Below are 19,952 nucleotides of genomic sequence, written 5' to 3' on the forward strand. Positions count from 1 at the left end.
TAAATTAGTTAGATAATTTTATTTCTGCGCTAAATTCGGTTCGGCGGCCGGCGAATGGGCGGACGACTCCACTCCACTCGAAGGGGAAAGTTCAAAAAGTCGCCTCCACACCGGCAAGCAGGTTTTGGGGCATGTTTTTAGACAAATTTTCTATTTTTCGCCGTCCACGTTTTCCCGGAAAACTCGACAGATGAAGAGATGGGGCCTCCACACAATACACAACATCGACGATGTTTCATTGTTTCAAATTGGTCCACTTTGCGGTGATGGGTCGATGGCGGAGGATGTGAATTTGATGGCTTCTGTACACTTTGGACAGGTTTTTTAGGTCAAACACACACACGCGCACTGCACAGAGTTATGTTACATTAGGTAAATTGGACAAACATTTTGGGCTCCAGGCTCTGGTGGACGAGGAACAAGCGAAGGCGGACGAAGGCGGCGATTCGGCAAACGGAACGGTTTCTCCGAGCCGCCCGCCGAGAGACGGCAACGACGGGATGTGAGGAGGCGAGGTCAGATAGAATTTTGACACTTTTCTGGCGTGCTCGACCGGTGTTAACCTCTCTCCCACCGAAGCCGACGCCGAAGACCCCGCCTCCGTTTTGGGAAAATGTAACACGGAAAAGGGATCAAAAGTCAGTAGCGGCTGGGGACCGCAAGTGTGTTTGACCCACGGTTTTGGGTCACCTGAGCGCGCGTCCGGAAGGGGCGGCTAAGAGCGAAGATAAGCTGGAGATACAACAACAGGCCATCACAAGTTTGGAAAGGTCTGCTCGGCACCAGCAACGAATCGATCAGGGATCAGGGGATTTTGGAACTTTCATGGCTAGCGCCAAACTGGTCTAGGATTTTGAAGAATGAAAACATTTTCAGGCCGCTTCCTAGCGGGTGCTTTTAAGTTTAGGTTCTCTCTCTCCTGAATTTCTGGATCAAGATGTTAAAAGTGTTTCTCTTGACTCTTTTCAGAGACCATGATGGACCAACCGTTGAAGCTGGAGCAAATATTCTAAAGACCCGGCAGTCGATGCCTCAAGCGACGGACGCTTCCGGTTGTGGCGAAGACCCAAACCCAGCGGCTACGACGGCACCACCACCACTGGTCTCACTGTTCCACTGGTGGCGACGGCCGTACAACGGGCCCTTCGAATGTACCACAGGGCGGACGGAACCGTGGATGTGAAGCTGCTGGCCGACCTCGGGTACATAGCGGACCGTCTTCGGAACCTCGAGCAGAAGTGGGACCTGACCGAGCTGAAGGATCTACACCGGCGCATCGTGCTCAAGTTTGACGATCCGCCCGCCAGTGTGCTGCGACAACACTCGGCCCTAGCCCTCACCCCGGCGGCCCCCTCACCGGCACCCCCGGTGCCCACCGGCTCGCCACAGCCGGACGAGCAGGGCGAAGGCCACGGATCGGCGGTGGTGATTGTAACCACCGCGGCCTCCGAATCCCCGTCGGCGGTGTACTGCGATGCTCGGGCGACGACACCACGCGACGACGAGGCCCGCAGTGGCGGCAGCAGCAGCCAGCACACCCTCGACGACGTTAGCGACCTGGACGAAGGTGCTCGGAAACTAGATCAGCTCGAGGACCTCCTGATAGCCTTCTACCGGAACTGTGGACGGGCCGAGCGGAGCGAAGACCCGTACACCGACGTACGATTCGCCAGTGGTAGCAACGCACTGACCCCAGCACAGCACGCTGCTCCTTCGGGGCCGAAGACAACCAAAAAGAAGGAGCCAACGAAACAGCAACCGACACCAAACGGGGGCGACGGCGACAACCGGGCCACGACGACGGCGGAACACGGTCAGCAGCGGCAACCTGTCCCCTGTCCGCCGCGTACTATGAGCGAAAGCGCCACCGACCACTGTCAGCAGGATACACTTCCGAGCGCAGCACCGGCGGCGGCAACAGGACAACCGGCCCTCGGCGGCAGCAGCCAGCAGCAGCAGCAGCAGCAGCAGCAGGCTCAGCACTCGCAACCACTCCGATCGATCTACGACGGTGACGCGGAAAGCGGAGACCTGGTTGGCGTGGTGGCCGGACCCGCCACCGAACGCGGCGAGCCGCTGGTCAGCACCGACGACGACGACGATACGGTGACGGTGACCACGGAAACGAGCAGCGAATGCTGCAGCCAGCAGACGGTGGTCGTCGTGGGGGACGACGAGCCCGGGACGCATCGGCAGGAGCTGTCCCGGCCAGCGTCGCAAAGCGTCACGGACCGTGCTGCTGGTGGGGGAGCCGCGCCCGGTAACGATACGACTGGTACCAGTGACGACGAGGAGGAAGATTCCGAGGATGGCACCGGCCGAACCGCCGGTGATGGGGACTACCGGGGATACCCGGCAGCGGACACTCTAGAACGTATCGCCAACGGTGGTGCCGAGGAGCTGTTGGCGGTGCGCGACGAGCCCCCGCCGGTCCGCCGGTGTTCGTTCGGTTACGGGGCCGAGTTCGATCCGCCGGACTGCGAGCAGAGCAAGCGGCTCCGCCGGCACATTTCCGAGCTGACAAACAACTTCTGCACGCCGCAGCAGTTCCAGCAGATGTACGACAACCTGGACACCATCACCGACAACGACCTGAAGCTGCTGATCCGGGAGCTGAAGCGAAAGATCGAGTTCGCCGAGAGAATGAACTGGCTGTGTAAGTGACCGGTGGATTCTAGTCCTTTTGATATTTGCATTTGAATTTTGTAACTGTTCGATTCTGAATTATGTATGCTCCGTCAACTCCCTAAAGTTGGTTGGTCAGTACCACCTCCACGGTGTACCGATTTATCGGTTCTCAAGGCGTCAGTTCGAATCCTGACAGTCGAACGCTGAGCTTCGATAAGAAGAACACATTTTTATGGTTTGAAAGCGACTTGTTTTATTCAGCATCACTAGGCTTGTTCCAAAGGGCTGAAAAAAAAGCTTCTCCAGCTTTTATGGCTTCGTCATTTGATGAAAAACGCTTTCCACGCATGAATTTTTAGGTATTGAAACGGCTCACTTGGGGCCAAATCTGGTGAATACGGTGGATGCTATAAAACTTCCATTCATGGATTTTTTTCATTATTTAAATGCCCTTATGACAGGGTGCATTGCCCTGATGAAACAGGATGTTTTTCTTCTGTAAACTGAGTCGTTTTTCACGAATTTGTTCCTTCAGGTGGTCTAAAAGGTTACAAAAATAATCGGATTTTATTACTATACCAGTTTGCAACTAATCCACAAACAAAATTCCTTTCGCATACCAACAAACTTTTGCTAACTCGTTTTGAAGCCGAAACAACACGTTCACACCACTCTTTAACCTCTTGTTTTGATTCAGGATCATGGCGATAGACCAAAGTCTCACCCACAGTGATGAGTCGGTGCACAAAATCCACTTTATCCGTTCAAAAACGCTCTAAACGTTACCGAGAAAGTTTAGGTTTGTGTTTATACAGCTCTATCCGTTTTAACGTGAAAGAACAACTTCGTAAACTTCGTTAACAAAGTTCACATTGCACTCAACGGTTATTTTTTTCCTGGCACAATTGAATCATTTCTACGCTATAGAGTAGGCTACGCTATGGCGTATCCCTTATTGTGCACCTATCAGAATTCGAGCCTGGCACACCACTTGGTTACTTGATTTGACAGTGTTGCCAGCCGTTTTGTTTACGATGAGTTGTCGACTGAACATTAGCAGAGATCTGCGCGCGCTAGCTAAACATTTTAAAGGCAAATTTTATGAATTTGTACGATTTCCCGTATAATCTTTTGTGTTTCCTAGTTTGAGCTCTTGCTCTTTGGTTGGTTTGCTTGCGCTGTTTCACAGACTGCGACATCCAATACAGGATCGCTCCTCTAAGGGATGGATGACATAATTTGCAACACGACACGACACGTGGCACCTTTGAACAGGAAGTCGATACCAAGGCCACAACAATGGCGCTCGTAAACGGCTTCGACCAACAAAAAGCCCTTTGCCAGTGTGACACATCCACGTCCCAGCGGGAGGCATCACCCGAGATCGGAAAATTGGTTGCCACAACTGTTTACGGTTTCATTCCCCAGCTGTGTCCGGTGATCGGTAACTTGAAAGCGGGCCTAATCCCGCACTTTTGCACTCCACAGCACTCACGCGGCACCCGTGAAGTTGTACATCGTTCCCGAGGCGAATCACACAGTCACAGGGCGAAATAAAGTTACTTTTGTTGCTTTGTATGCCATAATTGAAGGGTCCGAATCATCGCGGGCCCTTCGAGCCAATGTTGTAATGTTCGCTTCCAATTTGGTTTCCCTCCACTCGTTTTGGGAGCCGGCATTAAAAGTGGAAGTGGACATTTGGCATCCGTTTTTTCGAACGCATCCGCAGTCCTGCGGTAAGGGCAGCACAAAGTGCACATTTTTGTACTGTCGTTCCGACTCGTTTAACGTACTGCTCGTCGTTGATGCGGCACGGGATCGGCGAATGATAGAACGAGGAATTTGCAAGACTTTGCTGGAATCCACGATGTAAAATGGATTGCGCTCCAGATTCCTATTCTCCCCAGAAATGTATTTTAATGTAGGGTCTAGCAACATGCGCTTGTTACAAAATGGCCAGCGGCAGGTTCCCCGGGACCAATCCATTTCTCTCAACGTGTGCTGTGTTGGGCAGAAGTGATGCATTGTGCGGCACAACTGTGGCCACATCCTTAAGCACACCCATGACCAGCCTCTTGTTATAGGAGATTCGCGAGCAAAGAAGCACAGGAGCAAGGCCGACAGATAGCCGAGCAACATTGATGTATGCCCGGCTCGTCCGCCAACTCGATAACAAACCAATTCCACGTAGAATTGTAATCAATCTTCGCCGGATCGGAACCAGCGCTCCCGGCGGCTTCTGGTGGAGTGAACTGGAGTTTTCGTCCGGCCAGGCAGATGGTCGCGTTGCAGATCAGCCGAGAAAGCCGAGAATGGACTTACGGCGTAAACGATCGTCTGCCGAAGTCAAGAAAAGCTTCAAGAGCAGCAAATCCCGGCTCAAAACGGCGACCACTAAGACGGTCGAGCGAACGAACGCTTCACCACCAGATGGAGCCACTGTCGCGCGGTCATGGCAGAGAAGGATAATCGTGGTAAAAGGATAATTGGTAGCAAAAGCTAACGGTTACATTTCACTTGGTCCATTTTTCACCGGATCGAGATCAAAACGCGAGGCCGAGGGTTCTGGCGGGGGTGTCCTTGTTCGGTTCTTTTCAACGGCACAAAGCGCACGAGCTCGTTCGCTGGTTCGGTTCGAAGATTGATGGTTTGACAGTTGAAAAAGCTGATAACGGTCAGTGGGAGCGGTCGCGGCCGATGGAGCTGCTGCGCGTACCTATTCAGCTCAACGGGTCCTCCGCCCCAACGCCCTGACGGGGGGGGGGGGAGCAAACAGGTCGTGAACCGCCGTTCGTTACCGTTCATCTACCTTGTAAATTTGGCATCGGATAAATGATGGCTTCTTGCCATGTCATAATGGCCATTGGGTGGAAAATTTGCGCAGGATGAGGAAAAACGTAGTTGGGGGCCCGTCGGTGGGCGCGGCGCATTCTACCGCTGCCGATGGGATGACGACTGGGGCAGAGTTTTTGAAGGCTACCTTTCGATGCGATGAGAAAAGATACACACACACACACACAGCTAGTCTCTATTTAGCATCGGGGAAGATCCTTACCTTGGATTGCGAATCAAATGGAACCTATCAGCTAATGTTCAGGCGTAATCATAACGAATCTTCTCTCCGTCTCACCCCATTCGCAGTTGAGCTCCGTCCGGCTGGCTTAAGTTATTGCGTTGCCTTAGCTCATTAAATCTATTTGCTGTTTTCGGCCACCATCGGCCTCGGGGTCCATTCTATGGAGGTTTTTGGGGTTAACGTCGGCAGTCTCGGCCGTCGGAGTTAACCTCTTCATTAAGGGCCCAGCATCAATCATTCTCCTGTTTCCTTTCTTTCACTCTCTCTCTACGGGCGTCAACAGAAGAGCTCTCAGACCCCATCGATTAGGGTAATGTTTCGCTACAATAAGCTCGTTATTGTAATAAATTAGTTTTCTTTTCTGACACTACCATAATCGACCAAATCCGCAATTTATAAATTAAGCCCAAATTAATATTGTTTCCTGTTGCTTGGCGGGATTCGACTGAAGATGATTTTTGGTGGACTTTGGCAAATGATTTGCTTGTCATCAACTTTTAAAGACTGCCCATTAGCGGTTCTATTTAGTAGTCCATCCAATGTCGATTATAAGAGGTGTGATTTTTGGGATTCCTTTAATAAAATGTTCACCGACAGTGACTATTTCAGAAGAAATGCCGCCATCGCATGACATTTCGATGTGCATTTCAATTTATCTCGTTATTTCCATGGAATCTTTGCGAGTCAGTAAAATCGTGCGGTTGGCACTTGACAGTTTTCGAATATATCTGTCACCCGAAGAGTCAAACTTTTAGTTGAATGTCTGCCATTTTTGAAACTGAGCATCAACTACGAAGACAATACACCAGTTGGGTTCTTAGGCAACAGGCTGAAAACGCTGTACTTTTTGTTTTTTAACGTGTCCCAGTTTTGGCACCATGTCCCGGTGTCATCATTGCGGCTGTGTCCGTAAAGTCGGAGAATAAGGGAACAGAACACAACAATTTGGGTTCGGTTCACTATGCTAGGTTTTATGCACTTTAGCGAGCAACTTTTGCAATGGCGAAACTGCCAACTAGCCACGCGCATCACCTACGATATCAATTTTCTATCAAAGAGTACACCGACCGAATGTACCGTGCACGATGAAACACGTGTGGCACTCTTTGCCATCAGAATACCAAAAAGGAGATTTTTTTCCGTTCTACGAATAATCGAGAAGCTGTTTGGCCAAAGTCGTCTGCCCGTGCGTCGTCGTCTGACGCTATAATCTTTCCACGGAAAGTGTACGCAGCCTCGCCTATAAAGTCGCCTTCGCTGTGATTGGGGCAGAAAAAGCACAATGGCGTACACTGCAGAAAAAGGAAAAACCCGGAAAGTCTTTTGTCTGCCGTCATAGTGGGTGCTGTGCCTCCTATGATGCCTTAGATGGGGCCGAGTACCTGCCGAGTATGATGTCGACTCGAACCGGAACACGGTCCATTTCGAACAAAGCCAATTTTTTCCATCAATATCGAGACCAAGCGCCACTAGCGTAGAACCGGTGAACCAGCAAAGTTCGGATGGAGGTGGTCCAAATTCTACAGCGTCAAAAATTGATTCATTGACCCATGCGGGAGGGAGGTATTACATCGGAGTTTCAAACAACACACGCCCTTTATTGGTTCGCCCAGGGCGCAATCTCTGTGCAATGCTTCTTTTGTATTGAGAAACTTTACAAATGCTGGAAAGCTCAGGAAATTACAATAAAAGAAGTCGCCATTGTTTTGTCAACTGTTTTGGTGTCTGTTGTTTTGAAAACTCCGCATGATGCAATTTAGAAATTTAACTTTATCAACGCCAACAGAGCCGCAGTCGCTGGGAACCTTTGCGATATCGATAACGTTCGCATCGACGTCGGTTTCGTCGCGCTCATGGTAGTCCAGGTTGTTGGATGTTTATTTGCATACGCACTCTCCGTGATCAGCCAGCAGGCCCCAGGCCAGGCACCTAAGCCAATCCAGGTTTTTCTCCAAACAGCACTCCGAATGCCGTTTTCCTGGAATGCCTGTCGGGATCGCTCGTTTGATGCTGTCGTTAGCAGGAATGTAGCGATACCCGTGGTTACCGTTGGCTTGGAATGCGAAATGTGTTTTGTAAAAGAGAAAAAAACCAAAACGGGTCGTCGTCGTCGTGACCGAGGTTTTTCCCGGGCGCGCTTCTGATGGAAGTGGACAAGAATTTTCCCAGTGCACTTCAGCTCCGCTGCCAACCATTCTCTGCCAGTTCTTTCCCGATTTTCCACCATTTATAAGCTCTTATTTTTCCCCCGCACTCGCTCCCAGGTCTATCGAGCAGACCGCGCGGTCCGCCGCATCGTAAAACTAGCCTACCAAAGCACACGGACGTGAAGCAGCGCTTCCTGGAGGTCTGCAACCAGACGCTGTCGGACGAGGTAAAGGCGGCCCTGCGCCTGCCGGCCTTCGACTCGTACGAATGGGAGGACTGGGACGTGATCCACCTGATGCAGACGATGTTCGTCGAGCTGAACCTGGTCGACAAGTTCGGCATACCGATCGAGACGCTGCGCGAGTGGCTGTACGAGGTCTACAAGCACTACAACGACGTACCATTCCACAACTATCGCCACTGCTTCTGCGTCGCCCAGATGGTAAGTTGTGCAACGGCGGTGCAGCAGCACCCAAGCCCCAAGAAAGAGAAAATCCTCCGCGCGAGATGGGAAAAGTTCCATTTCCAACTAATCAGCTTTCGTTATCGTCGTCGTCGTCGTCGTTGACCTAAGAGAGTTCCCGCGAACTGATATCTCCGTTACACTTTTAGATAATCGCATTCAACTCCGAAGAGGGCGCCGGCGTCGGTTGAAAGTTTATGTTTTCTCTCGGAAAGTAATGCAAAAATTATGCAACTGTAAGAACCGGTACACTTGACTGGAACTTGCTGCTCGGTCGCATCCTGGCCGAGTATTGGTTAGTAAACGTGGTTCGTGAATCATCAAACGCAAAACGCTTCCTGATGCACATAGTTGCGACGATACATTATTCGGGCTAAAATGAAGCTCTATTCCCGCCGATCGCCCGGGGCGTTGTGAATGGATTGGCCACAACTAATTGGACTTCGCGGACACGTCCACCGGTTGACTCTATAAATACGACACGTAACAAATGGACGCATTAATCCGCACCGGACTTCCTTCCTCGCCGCTCACCCTCCGGCCGAACCCATCAATTATCTCGCCAGAGACCACACACACACACACGTGGTCAACGGGTTTGCCCTGGCTGGTAAACAATTCCGGCGAATGAATTAGCATCGTATTTGCTGCTGGCATTTCGGTAATGAGTTTGTTTTCCTCTGCTGCCCACTACGGCGCCCCAGTGAAGTCCCAGTTCTCGGCGTGACGCGCGCTCCTCGTGACCGGAGTTGGGCATCCGTTGGAATGCCATACCAACCTCAGCGGTTGGAGCATTGATTAGATTTCTGGTACATGCCGCACGCCCGGCCAAAAGTGCACCGTTGACCACCTGACCGTTGGCTGCAAGGTCGCCGCCAAGGGAACGCATAAAATCAAATCGTTCCACCGAGCGAGCGAAACTGTTATTTTCTTTCGTTTCAGTTCAGCATCATCTGACAACTTCTCCTAGCCCACTCCTGGCGCGTCTCGATTTGCATACCGGGAACGTCAGAGAGTAAACCGGGCCAGTAGATTGCGTAGTGGCTGCTAGGTTGTAATGGAAATTATCCTATTAACTCGATACGGATATCGTTGGCGCGTTCCTTCTGATCCGTGATTGCCCGGGCACGGAATCCATTTCTACCGCGTCAACCGGGAGCCGCCCGAACCGAAGCTACGGAACTCAAGTGGCAATCCAATCTAGGGAAACGGCTTTCTGTGGGTTGCCTCTTCTGCGAGCTTGGTCTGGGCGCGGTAAAAGCTTGCTGCGGTTTCACGGCGCCGCCCGTTCATGTAACCTGTCCTCGCGAAAGGATGCTTCTAGGGTCCTTTTCAGACGCCAGGAGGAGTCATAAACAGTCGAGTGCTACTTGGCACCAATATTAGGTGCCTTGGGGTGCGCCCGATAGAGACTTCTTCTTGAGTAATGTAAACACGTTCCCAAATCTGCAGCCCATAAGTGAAATCTGCCCATAAGTGAAATGTAAAACCTGCCATCCATCCATTCGCACAATCAGAATGTACATAATCCGCTTATACTCTGCCCGCTTTGGCCCCCCACACACACCGCGACCCAGTGACATCTTAACGAGGGTAAAAACGACCGGACCATCACTCCCATCTTATCACTCAATCTATCAGACCATCAGCAGGACGGCGCGTCCGTTGTGCGCCGTGCCGCGTGTGGACATTGTGCAAAGCCTTTGCAACCCGGGGGAGGGTTCCCCCGTGCCAGGTGTCGTCGTCGGTCATCCGTTGTTACGATCCAGGGAATTCTGTGTTCTGTATGCTCCATTCGGGTCCGTGGTCCAGCATCATCATGGAGATACTATAGGCGCACCATACAGAGCAGCGAGTACGAGGCATGAATCGTAACGACACACTAAAGAGCTACGACGGGCACACGCCGGAAAGGGAAAAGTGATGAAAAGACATCAATATATTGTTGCTTCCTCCGAAGAACACAGGGCACAGGACACCAGTGGTCACAGCTGCAAATGCTTTTCCCCTTTTTGCTCCTCCAGCGAACTGCGAATAATCTTCGGTTCTGACAGGGACCGAAAGGTGATCAACCACCATCGTCCCAATATGGCCACCACAGGCTGCAGAGAGGGATACGCCATCCACCGTAAGTCGTCCGGTTCGTGGCAGGACCAGTTCAAACTGGGACAGCGTTCCCCAAGCCGGGAAACGTTTGAGTGACGGCCTAATATATGAGTTCAATTTGCTCCCGAAACCGAGCAGCCCTAGTTCGGGATGATTGAGCCTTCAAAAAGTTGGTCCACCATCCCGGTCCCGATGCATACACACACCTACAAAGTGCATTTCGTAGTAATAGGGCCGGAGCCGCGTCGCACTGTGACAGGGCCGTGGCCGTTGATTAATGATTGCAGCATTGAGGCTGGCGCAGGACGTGCGTAGCCACCGTTCGTCAGACGTGTCTTCAGCTAGTGCGCGCGCCCAGGTCTTTGAAATATGGCTACACGGCAGGCAGACAGGTAAATTATGCCTCGCGTGCGTTATGGCTTCTCGCGACGTCATTCGGTGCTAGTGCACAAACATCTGCACGGGGCGCTCCGAGTGCGACTGTACATTACGCTACTAATTGTGCACCCCATTCGCGGATGGCAGGCGGATGGATTCGGGGAAATATATGGCCAGCTGCTGGGTGCGCATCGTTGGGCATGAAATTAATGTGTAACGCATTGCACGTTCGCGTGGGGTGCCGTCGCGGCCCATCACCGCATCTGTGGGCGAGTGAATTTAAGGCCAGTTGTCAGCTCTCGTGGTTCAGGTCGAGTAACGACAAAGTAGCGTCTCCATTTTGCCATTTCCCGCGCACGCTTTTATTTCAAATAAGACCACCGACCCGCCGTTTTCCAAGGATCAATGATGGGGTGCCCCTAATGTGGCTGCTCCTCACTCGAGGACTCGTCCGACGACAACGACGACGCCTCGCTCGATTCATCCGCACACGGATGGCCATCGCTGGGCTGGTCCGTTTCGCCGAGGCACGAGTTTTCCCAGCCATCGGTGCCGGACTCCGACGAGCCAGGCTCCACGGTGGTTACCTCGTCGGCGGACTCCGATTCGACCAGGCGCCGCAAGTAGGCAATGTCACTGCTCGACAACGGTCCACCGCTGATGCGCTGATCGAAGTACGGCACCGGTAGGTGGGCTAGAATTGCGATGGACAACAATTGAGTGGAAGTAAAGTCGAGTTAACAACAAAAAACACCAGATTAACCAACCTGCTGACACCACCGACAGCACGGCGGTGCCTCCTAGAAGAAACACAGTGAGCACCAGCGTCAACGGCTTCATTTTGCGACCCGAATTGTGTGCCAAGCTAGGAACGTCTGTTGGAGGGCACCTCGTCGTGCGGTGCATTTATATAGAGACCTTCGAGGCGGCTCAGCACAAGCTGAGCAACACTTACCGAGTAGCGCGAAAAACGTCCACCATCCGGAGGAAATTGTGTTCGAATGAGCTTTCCAGAATCTCATCACATTCCTACGGCTAATCAACCGACATTGTCCGATAATCCGCCCGACCCCCCGGCCGGGCAATGCGTCATCATCTGCGGGGCCCTACGAGATGCTGAATAATTTCACTCATACCACATTTCTTCTTGTCTTTTGTCCCCCCCGCAGATGTACGCCATCACCTGGCACACGAACCTGGTGCAGCGGCTGGGCGAGCTGGAGGTACTGGTGCTGCTAGTGTCCTGCATCTGTCACGATCTGGACCATCCCGGCTACAACAACATCTATCAGATTAACGCCCGAACGGAGCTGGCTCTGAGGTGAGATTGAGATGTCCACAGATGTGAATGGAGCAGATTAACCAATTGACACCACGTTCCACTTGAATCATGGTGGTTCATTAGTGATAAGGCTTGTTTGGTTGGACTTTGGGTGTTCCTTGCGAACGCACTCATTACTCCCAGTCATTTTAGGCTGTCTCTGGAATTAATGGTACCCGCAAGAGGCGAGCGAGCGATTCTGATTATCCTTCGTCAAAAAAAGGAAGATTAAGACGTCACTCCGAAGCCACGTCACTGTACGGATTCAAAACCATTTGTATCTCTGTATCTTCCTTTCTCTTTCTCTCGCGCGCTCTATCTGTCTTCTCGTGGCCTCAATTATGTTCCGAAAAAGTCTTTGCCAAAGATTTCCGCTTTTCTTCGCCGGAAGCCGGTGTGTCTCGTGCGCCAAACTTTGTTCGTAATGTTTGTCTTGCCGGAATCCGGAATCGTTTTCGGGCCTTGTTGGTGGCAGCCTGGTATTGTTTTAAGAAGCCACAACATCGAAATGTTGGCCTGACGGGTTTCGCATGGACAAAAAGAAAATTTTCGAGAAAAATATTTTTCCCACCCGGTATAAGCGTAACTTTCTCCTCATCGGTGTACCTGGTCTCCGTTGAGCGTTCCGAGAACAGCTCCGGTGGTCTATCCTGTGGCCATTTTCCTTTGCTCTACCCTTTACTTAGAAAACTCGTCGGTAGTTAGTTGAGTTACACCGCAAAAAGGCAACAATGTTTGCAGACGGCTACTTGGATTGTTGTGCGAAAAAAAGTTCCTCACCATTCGACTAATGCCTCATCAGCTAATGATGTTGCTGGCGCTGATTATCTTGTTCGTCTCCATTAGGGAAATGATGGATTTGACGGACCGGGTGTTATAACTTCTCCTTCTCTTTCGATACTGATTCTGCTTTTGGATCAGTTTTTTGAAGTGTGAAAAGAAAGGGTAAACATTTTTTAAACCAATCACAACTGCTCCACTATTTAATCTAGTTACCTTACGGATTGTAGTCGATGCAGCGATTCCTTTGATACTGTGTAATTTTCCCCATCTAAAATAAGTTTCGCTCAATGGTACCATTACGCTTTGCCCCCTCCAATGAGTGTGAAAATGGCTAAGCTATCAGTTAAATTTTCCTCCAACACATCGTCGAGCGTGTGAAGTGTTTAAAACCGTAGAAAAGTGAAAATTCACACAAAAAAGCGGCAAACAATGAAAACACAAACTAATTGCTCCTTTCGGGTCAAGGGTCAATTTCGGAAACCAATCTAAAGCGAGACTCAACCAATCCGAACCCGGCGGTCCGGAGAAGAAAAACACCTGAAATGCGCAACGAGTTTGTACGCTTTGGGCATCCTACGTCCGTCCACCACATGATACGGGCATCGATAGGCAATCGATCTCTTGGCGGCCTGTACTAAATCGAACAGCCTCTGGGATGAAGGATGCATGCGGCGGCCACCGCACAGACCGAGAGCCGCCCGGGGAGGAGGATAGTTTGCGTGCAGGGAGCACACACATCGGCTGTTGACTGCACAAATTGATTGAACCATTTGTTTGCCCAATTGAAGGGTTTCAGTTCCGTGCCCGTTTCCGTCCCGGCAGACGCATCCTGGCGCCTGTCGGGCCGATCCAGCAAATGAAAGCCAGTCCAAGCGAGCAAAATTGTGCTCTTTCCAGATCGTTGAGTTTTGATTTCCCAACCCGCACGATGGGCATTGGCTCTATCCTATTCCTGTCCAATTCATAACCCTACGAGGCGCCGCAACCTCGGCTACCCGGTAGTACGATTTGAGTTTTTCCGTCGCCATGTTGTGGCATGGTTCTTTTTTTTCTGCAATAAGGCAGAATCAGTTTAGAAGTTGGGCGTAGTTTATTGAAACATAGAAGGTGGCCTGACGAAGATGGTTCCAGATATTCGATCGCTTCTGTTTTACTTACATTTTGCTTACTTTTGCCCTTTTTCAGGTATAACGACATTTCTCCGCTAGAAAACCACCATTGCTCGATTGCGTTTCGATTGCTAGAGCATCCGGAATGCAACATATTCCGCAACATGAGCAAGGAGATGTTCAAGTAAGTATGCCTACTCCGTTCTGGTTTTTTAAGTTCAGCCAACTGGTGGCGGTTAACTCAATCAATTCTAGCGTAGCTTGCTCTGCTCAGCTCTGTCGATCACTGAGGCAAACTCTACGTTTACTAGTTATTTTGGTTATGTTTTAGTGTCCATCACTTGCTTGAAAACAGCAAAGAGACACGTAACGCCGAACCAAAACGATCACGCCGAATGTAGTTTCAGCTGTAGATTATTAGCACACGACAATGTGTCTCAAAGAAACGAGATACGAATGCTAGCAACCGCTGCGAGTTCCACCTGTCCACGGCAACAGCAGAGTGACCAGAGGGCCACGGTTGTTTTCCATCACGACGTACTCCGCTTCGGAGGCGCTTGGAGAGAAAATTAATTACATTCCAATTACGAGCTCTGACGCGCGTGGCTCAATATGGCGAAAATTGTCCTCGGGGCAACCAGCTCCGTAGGTAGTGCCAGGCCCCTCGGCCCCTGGAAACCTGGACGTGGCTCCCACTCGCTCATCAGGTCCGGCTCCGATCCGGTTTTAAACTGAAACCATTCATCGAACTTGAAGACAAATGGATAATTGCAACGACGTCTAATGAAGATTAATTGGTGGCGTCTAGGTGCTGGCACACACGTGGGCCCGCGCCCTGACAACCGGATCCACGGGCGCTCTGCTCTGGCCGCCGACATCACTTTCACGCCAAGTGTCTCACCCGTTTACACCACCGTGTCCCGTCCAATGGCACGGGAGCAATCGAAGGTGTAATTGAAAATGAGATTGTAAAACCATCCTTCAGCACACCAGCACCTTTCGATTTCGTACCACCACCCTTTAAGGGGCGGTGATCACCTGTGCGGATGCGGCTCACGAAGCACTCATTAACGTTCCCCGGACCCCGCTCTCTGTTCTCGGTGGGGCTCGGTGGAAATAATTGTGCTTCATGGCACTTGTGTTGCATTAGGCGTGTGTAAATCATCTCCAAACGACTCACTTGTAATGACGACCGCAACCCCGCGGGGGGATGGGGATGTGAGGAGGTGGTCACGTGGCCAAGCTGTGTGCTGTTCCTCCGCCAACCTGTGTGCTTACGCTACCTACAACGATCGTTATTCTTTTCCCTCTTTTTTATTATCCAGGGACGTGCGTGAAGGAATTATCCGGTGCATATTGGCCACCGATATGGCCCGACATAACGAAATCCTTACCCAGTTCCAAGAGGCTACACCCGAGTTCGATTACAGCAACAAAGTGCACACCAATCTGGTAAGTGACCGTCTGGCGCCAAAGGTTTCTAAGACGGTAAATACTAATCAATCCGTGGTGCGTGTTTTTTTTTTTGTAGCTCTGCATGGTGTTGATCAAGGTGGCGGACATTTCGAACGAGGCGCGTCCGATGGATGTGGCCGAACCGTGGGTCGATCGGTTGCTGCTGGAGTTCTTCGCCCAGAGTGCGGCCGAAAAATCCGAAGGCCTGCCCGTGACTCCGTTCATGGACCCGGACAAGGTGTCAAAACCAGGCAGCCAGGTGCGTTTCATCGGCCTGGTACTGTTGCCACTGTTCGAAGCGCTCGGCGAGCTGCTACCGGAGCTGACCGATCTGATCATCACGCCAGTGCGGGTAGCTCTCGATTACTACAAGTAAGCCACCGTATCTATAGGACCAATTATCTGTGCAGCCCGCAGCTCATTAATAATTGCCCTCTCTCTCTCTCCGTAGACGGTTGAACGATGCCGCAAACAAGACGCGCCGATCGATCGCCGAAGCGGAAGCCTCGTCCGAGAGCGGTGGCTCACCGCAGCTGCCCCGCTCGCAGTCCGGCATCAGCGTGAAATCTCGACGTAGTATCCCATCGCAAAAGTCCGCCTCTAGAACGTCTGTTGATGAGCCTATTTTAATTGCAGCGGAACTACACGACTTACCGGAGGGCAGCGAAAGTGGCGACTCCGAGACGGCCACCGAAGTCGACGTAAGTGGGGCGGCTGAGGCGCGCCGGGAGCTGGGCCCGTATCGTGCTGAGGTTGTTTGAAAGGGAGTGAACTTGAGGTTGGGAAACGCACGCCGTTCGACCGACGCTAGAGCACCTTCCGGCGAACTAGTGGCGCTTTAGTGTGCGGCCTCATCGTAGATCATGTTGCCGAGCCTTAACCCCGCGCATGTCGCATGCTAGAAAACTGGAAATTATTTTACAAATTCCTCAAATGGTCAAAGATTGTGCTTTGACTTTAAATATTGCATTCTTTTTAATTTGTTTGAAAAAAAATGTTCAGACTGACTGAGCTTCGCACTGAGTTTATTTAGAGATAGAGATCATCAGCATATCGAACTAGCATCAAGTCACGAACGTTTTGATCATCCCTAGAGAATCGCCTTCATTTTGGTCAGCATCGTGCTTAAGCTTATACGCCATCGCTATGTGCTTGCTTCGGATTATCGATTAGCCGCACAGTGACGCAGTGAGCGAAACCCTGTTTATTAACGCCTTCTATTTTGTTTTTTCCCCCTTTTTGGCGAAACCATCACCGCGACTGGCTGTCGCACAAACCGTTGCCACGTAAAATCGTTTCCTCACAACAATGCCGCGCTGCTGGAACACGCACGCCTAATACACACGGCAACCAAACCGAAACCGAACCGAATGCGCGCACACGCGCCAAAACAATCGGCAAAAATGCTCACCCCGGAATGACATTGGAAAAATCCGGTGCCGGATCGTTCGAAACACTGAAACGAACAAACGTACAATCAAACGAACGAACAATCGTGTTGGCCAAACTGAAGGTGGCGGAGAAAACGTCCAAGTTTAAGGTCGACACGGAAAGCATCCACCGCAAACAGTCGCACCCGAACTCCCGGAAGGGTAGCCGCGAGAAGCGCCCCTCGATGATCGGTGAATACTACACCACAGGTACGCGCATCCGTGGCTCGCACGGCAACATACAGCATACTAATCGCACGTATTTTGGTTCGAATCGCGCCATTAGCCTAGACCAGTACAGTAACAACCGGCGCATGTCGGACGGCGTCCCGATACAGACGGTCCACTCGGATAACAGTGTGCTGTACTATCACCACCAGCGGCAGCACCGCAGCCTCGACCACGACACGATGTGCTCGTCGTCGGACAAGAGCACCAGCCTGAACAGTGGTAGCACCCCTGCCGAAACTCCAATGGCCGCCCAGCAGCAGCAGCAACACTCCGCTTGCGGCGGTCGGCGCTCCTCGGCTCGGGACGAGGACTGTGAGAACATGAACCTACACGTTCCGTCGTCAGGCAAACGCCTGGGGAAGCTGTTTGGAAGTGGTGCCAGTGCCAGTGGCAACACCCAGTCGGTGGCCGTGGCCAATCTGAAGAACAATAACAGTGGCAACGTCACTGGCAGTAGTGGCAGTGGTTCGGCGGCCGGCAAACACCTGAGCCGGATGTTGAGCTTCAACCAGCAGCAAAAGCTCGACAAGCTGCGCAACAACAACAACAGTCAAAGCAAGAACAACAACAACAACAATAACAGTAACAATAATAACAACAACAGTAGCAGTAGCAACAATAACAACACGATTGGCAGCAACACCACTAAGAACAGTGGCGCCTCCGTGAACAATCACGTGAGGTTGCCCGCGAAGGACGCCGCAAACGTGGCGAAGACGGCAGCGGCGTCGGCGGCAACGGCGACTTCAAGGAGCGCAGGCTCGTGCGGATTGTTACGTCGGCAGGCGGCGGCCGCTGGTGGTAGTGGTGGTGATATCGATGGGACCATTTCCGGGAGTGTCGGTGTGTTGGACGGTGGTGGTGCTGAAGGGAAGGGAGCTCGCGTCGATGGATCCAACGGAGCAACGGCGGGAACGGCGGGTGCCGGGACGAAATCGTTCATGTCGCGGCTCCGGCAGCTGACGGGGCGGTTAAGCTTTAGCTTTGACTCGAGGGAATCGAAAAAGGTGCAACTCGTGAGCGCGACCACGATCAAGCACGATCAGGCACCGCGGACAAAGTTGGCGATGTTGGAAAAATCACGCACGATCGATGTAAGCGGACCGGTGGCGATCTGCGGTGGCGGTGACGGAACTCCGGTTGGTGGTTCGCACGGCGTGGCGCCGGTCCCAGACTCCTTTCTCATGGGTGCCTCCGTGGTGATGAATCAACCAAAGTCCATCTCTCCGATACTGATGCAACATCGGCACAGCGAGGTGCTGAGTGGTTTGGTAGCGGCCGGCGGGACGGCACGGAACCGTGCGTACAGTCTGGACGTGCCGATCGGTGGCCGTGGCAACTGTTGCCGCAGCCTGAGCGGAAGTACGACCGGCGGCGGAGCCGGCTCCAGCTGCGGAGGCAGTCACAGGAGTCTGACGTTTTCGCTAAACAACAAATCGCTCACCGAGGACAACGCGGATGGCGCCAGTCTGGCGTTGGTGTCTTCGGACGGACACAAATCGGCCGCAGCGCCGGTGCGAAACGGCACCGACACGTCGCTACTGTTACTCGTCGACGATCCGTCGTCCTCGTCGATGGGCGGCGGCAGTAAGCTGGCTCTAGCGGGCGTCGGTTCCTCCGGAGGGCCGGGCGCTCCCGGTAGCAGTGACGGCATTTGACAGCACTACCTCCACCACACTGGTTCCTCGTACGAACCGTCGTTGCAGGGCATCCTGCTGACGTCCACCTCGCTTCAACCGGACTCTCCCGCGGGGCACATGGGCGGCGGCGTCGCTATGGCAACGCCACCACCGACGATCGCGTCCCGGCGTCCGGTCGATCGATCGTCGGTGGATTCGGAGCGGCGCGCGCCGTACGCGGAGTCAGAGTCCATCTCGTCCAAGCACACGTCCGTGCTGGCCAGCTACTGGGTGTGCCTGACCGAGCGGATGAGCTCGCTGATCTGCAAGTGCTGCGAACGGACGCTGCCACCGGCGGAGAGTGTCTAGTGTTTACCGTCGCGGGTGGGGCGACAAGTAGAACCGGATACAGGGCAAGCTGGCCGTCCGCGCAACCAGCGGTGAGTGACTCGGCTGGTGGAGGATGCTTGTGTAGAGAGTGTTTCGATAGAACAAAGCCTAACTTATAACGACGTCAGGACGTCAGGAAGTTTAGTCCCCAAATCCCATTGCGAATCTAACGACCAAACGACGCGGAAATGAACAACAATGGTCTAACATTAGGCACCGATACATAGGCACTCGGAGCACGAATTTGGGTTTTAAGTGGCAACAATGTGTTCCATTAAGTAGCTCTGTTGCACTACTAACGTCGGTTTTCTACTGTTATCATCACTTTGTGTTTATTTATTTTTTTTCAATTCGACAATTGTTATTTGGTTCGTTCTGTTTTCAACCTTTTTTACTCTCATGTGTATGTGTTTACCAAGCTTACAGTGGATCGACGCGCAGCGAATACCGCTGCTAGAAATTGAATTAAATGTTGCTCTACCGGGACAAGAAACTGAAAATGCCAAACGTTAGCAAATAATCTAGAGAACGTTAAATAAATTTTATGACACATAACCAGTTCAGCCGAGACCCACACAACCAACTAGAGCGTACTTCCCCAGTGGCGGCACGGCAAAGAAACGGAGATATTCGGACAACTAAACCAACTAGAAACACTTTGTAAAGGAAAAACCCAAACGAAACCCCTCCCGGCACATAATACTCTCTCACTCTATCACCCTCTCTGTCGCTTTATCTATGAAACTCCCCAACCAACTCCCAGGAACACATCTGTCGATCTGTCAATACATATCACTAAACTTACACGCGCGATC

General features: G+C 52.0%; 2 protein-coding genes across 2 annotated transcripts; one reads left to right on the forward strand and one right to left on the reverse strand.

Annotated features, from left to right (window-relative positions):
* Positions 1–1,149: 1,149 nt before the first annotated feature.
* Positions 1,150–18,786, forward strand: LOC128270019 (uncharacterized). Its single transcript, XM_053007422.1, has 8 exons — positions 1,150–2,656; positions 7,969–8,294; positions 11,969–12,120; positions 14,089–14,196; positions 15,338–15,464; positions 15,544–15,839; positions 15,919–16,168; positions 16,981–18,786. The coding sequence occupies exons 1-8, from the start codon at positions 1,150–1,152 to the stop codon at positions 18,784–18,786; spliced, it is 4,572 nt and encodes a 1,523-aa protein (XP_052863382.1).
* LOC128272122 (uncharacterized) lies at positions 11,134–11,676 on the reverse strand. The gene is made up of 2 exons (XM_053009869.1): positions 11,567–11,676; positions 11,134–11,493 (listed from the first exon to the last, which is right to left on the reverse strand). The coding sequence occupies exons 1-2, from the start codon at positions 11,637–11,639 to the stop codon at positions 11,219–11,221; spliced, it is 348 nt and encodes a 115-aa protein (XP_052865829.1). The 5' UTR covers positions 11,640–11,676; the 3' UTR covers positions 11,134–11,218.
* Positions 18,787–19,952: the final 1,166 nt, after the last annotated feature.

The sequence above is a fragment of the Anopheles cruzii genome, chromosome 3 (genome assembly GCF_943734635.1).
Source record: "Anopheles cruzii chromosome 3, idAnoCruzAS_RS32_06, whole genome shotgun sequence".
NCBI classification, from domain to species: domain Eukaryota; kingdom Metazoa; phylum Arthropoda; class Insecta; order Diptera; family Culicidae; genus Anopheles; species Anopheles cruzii.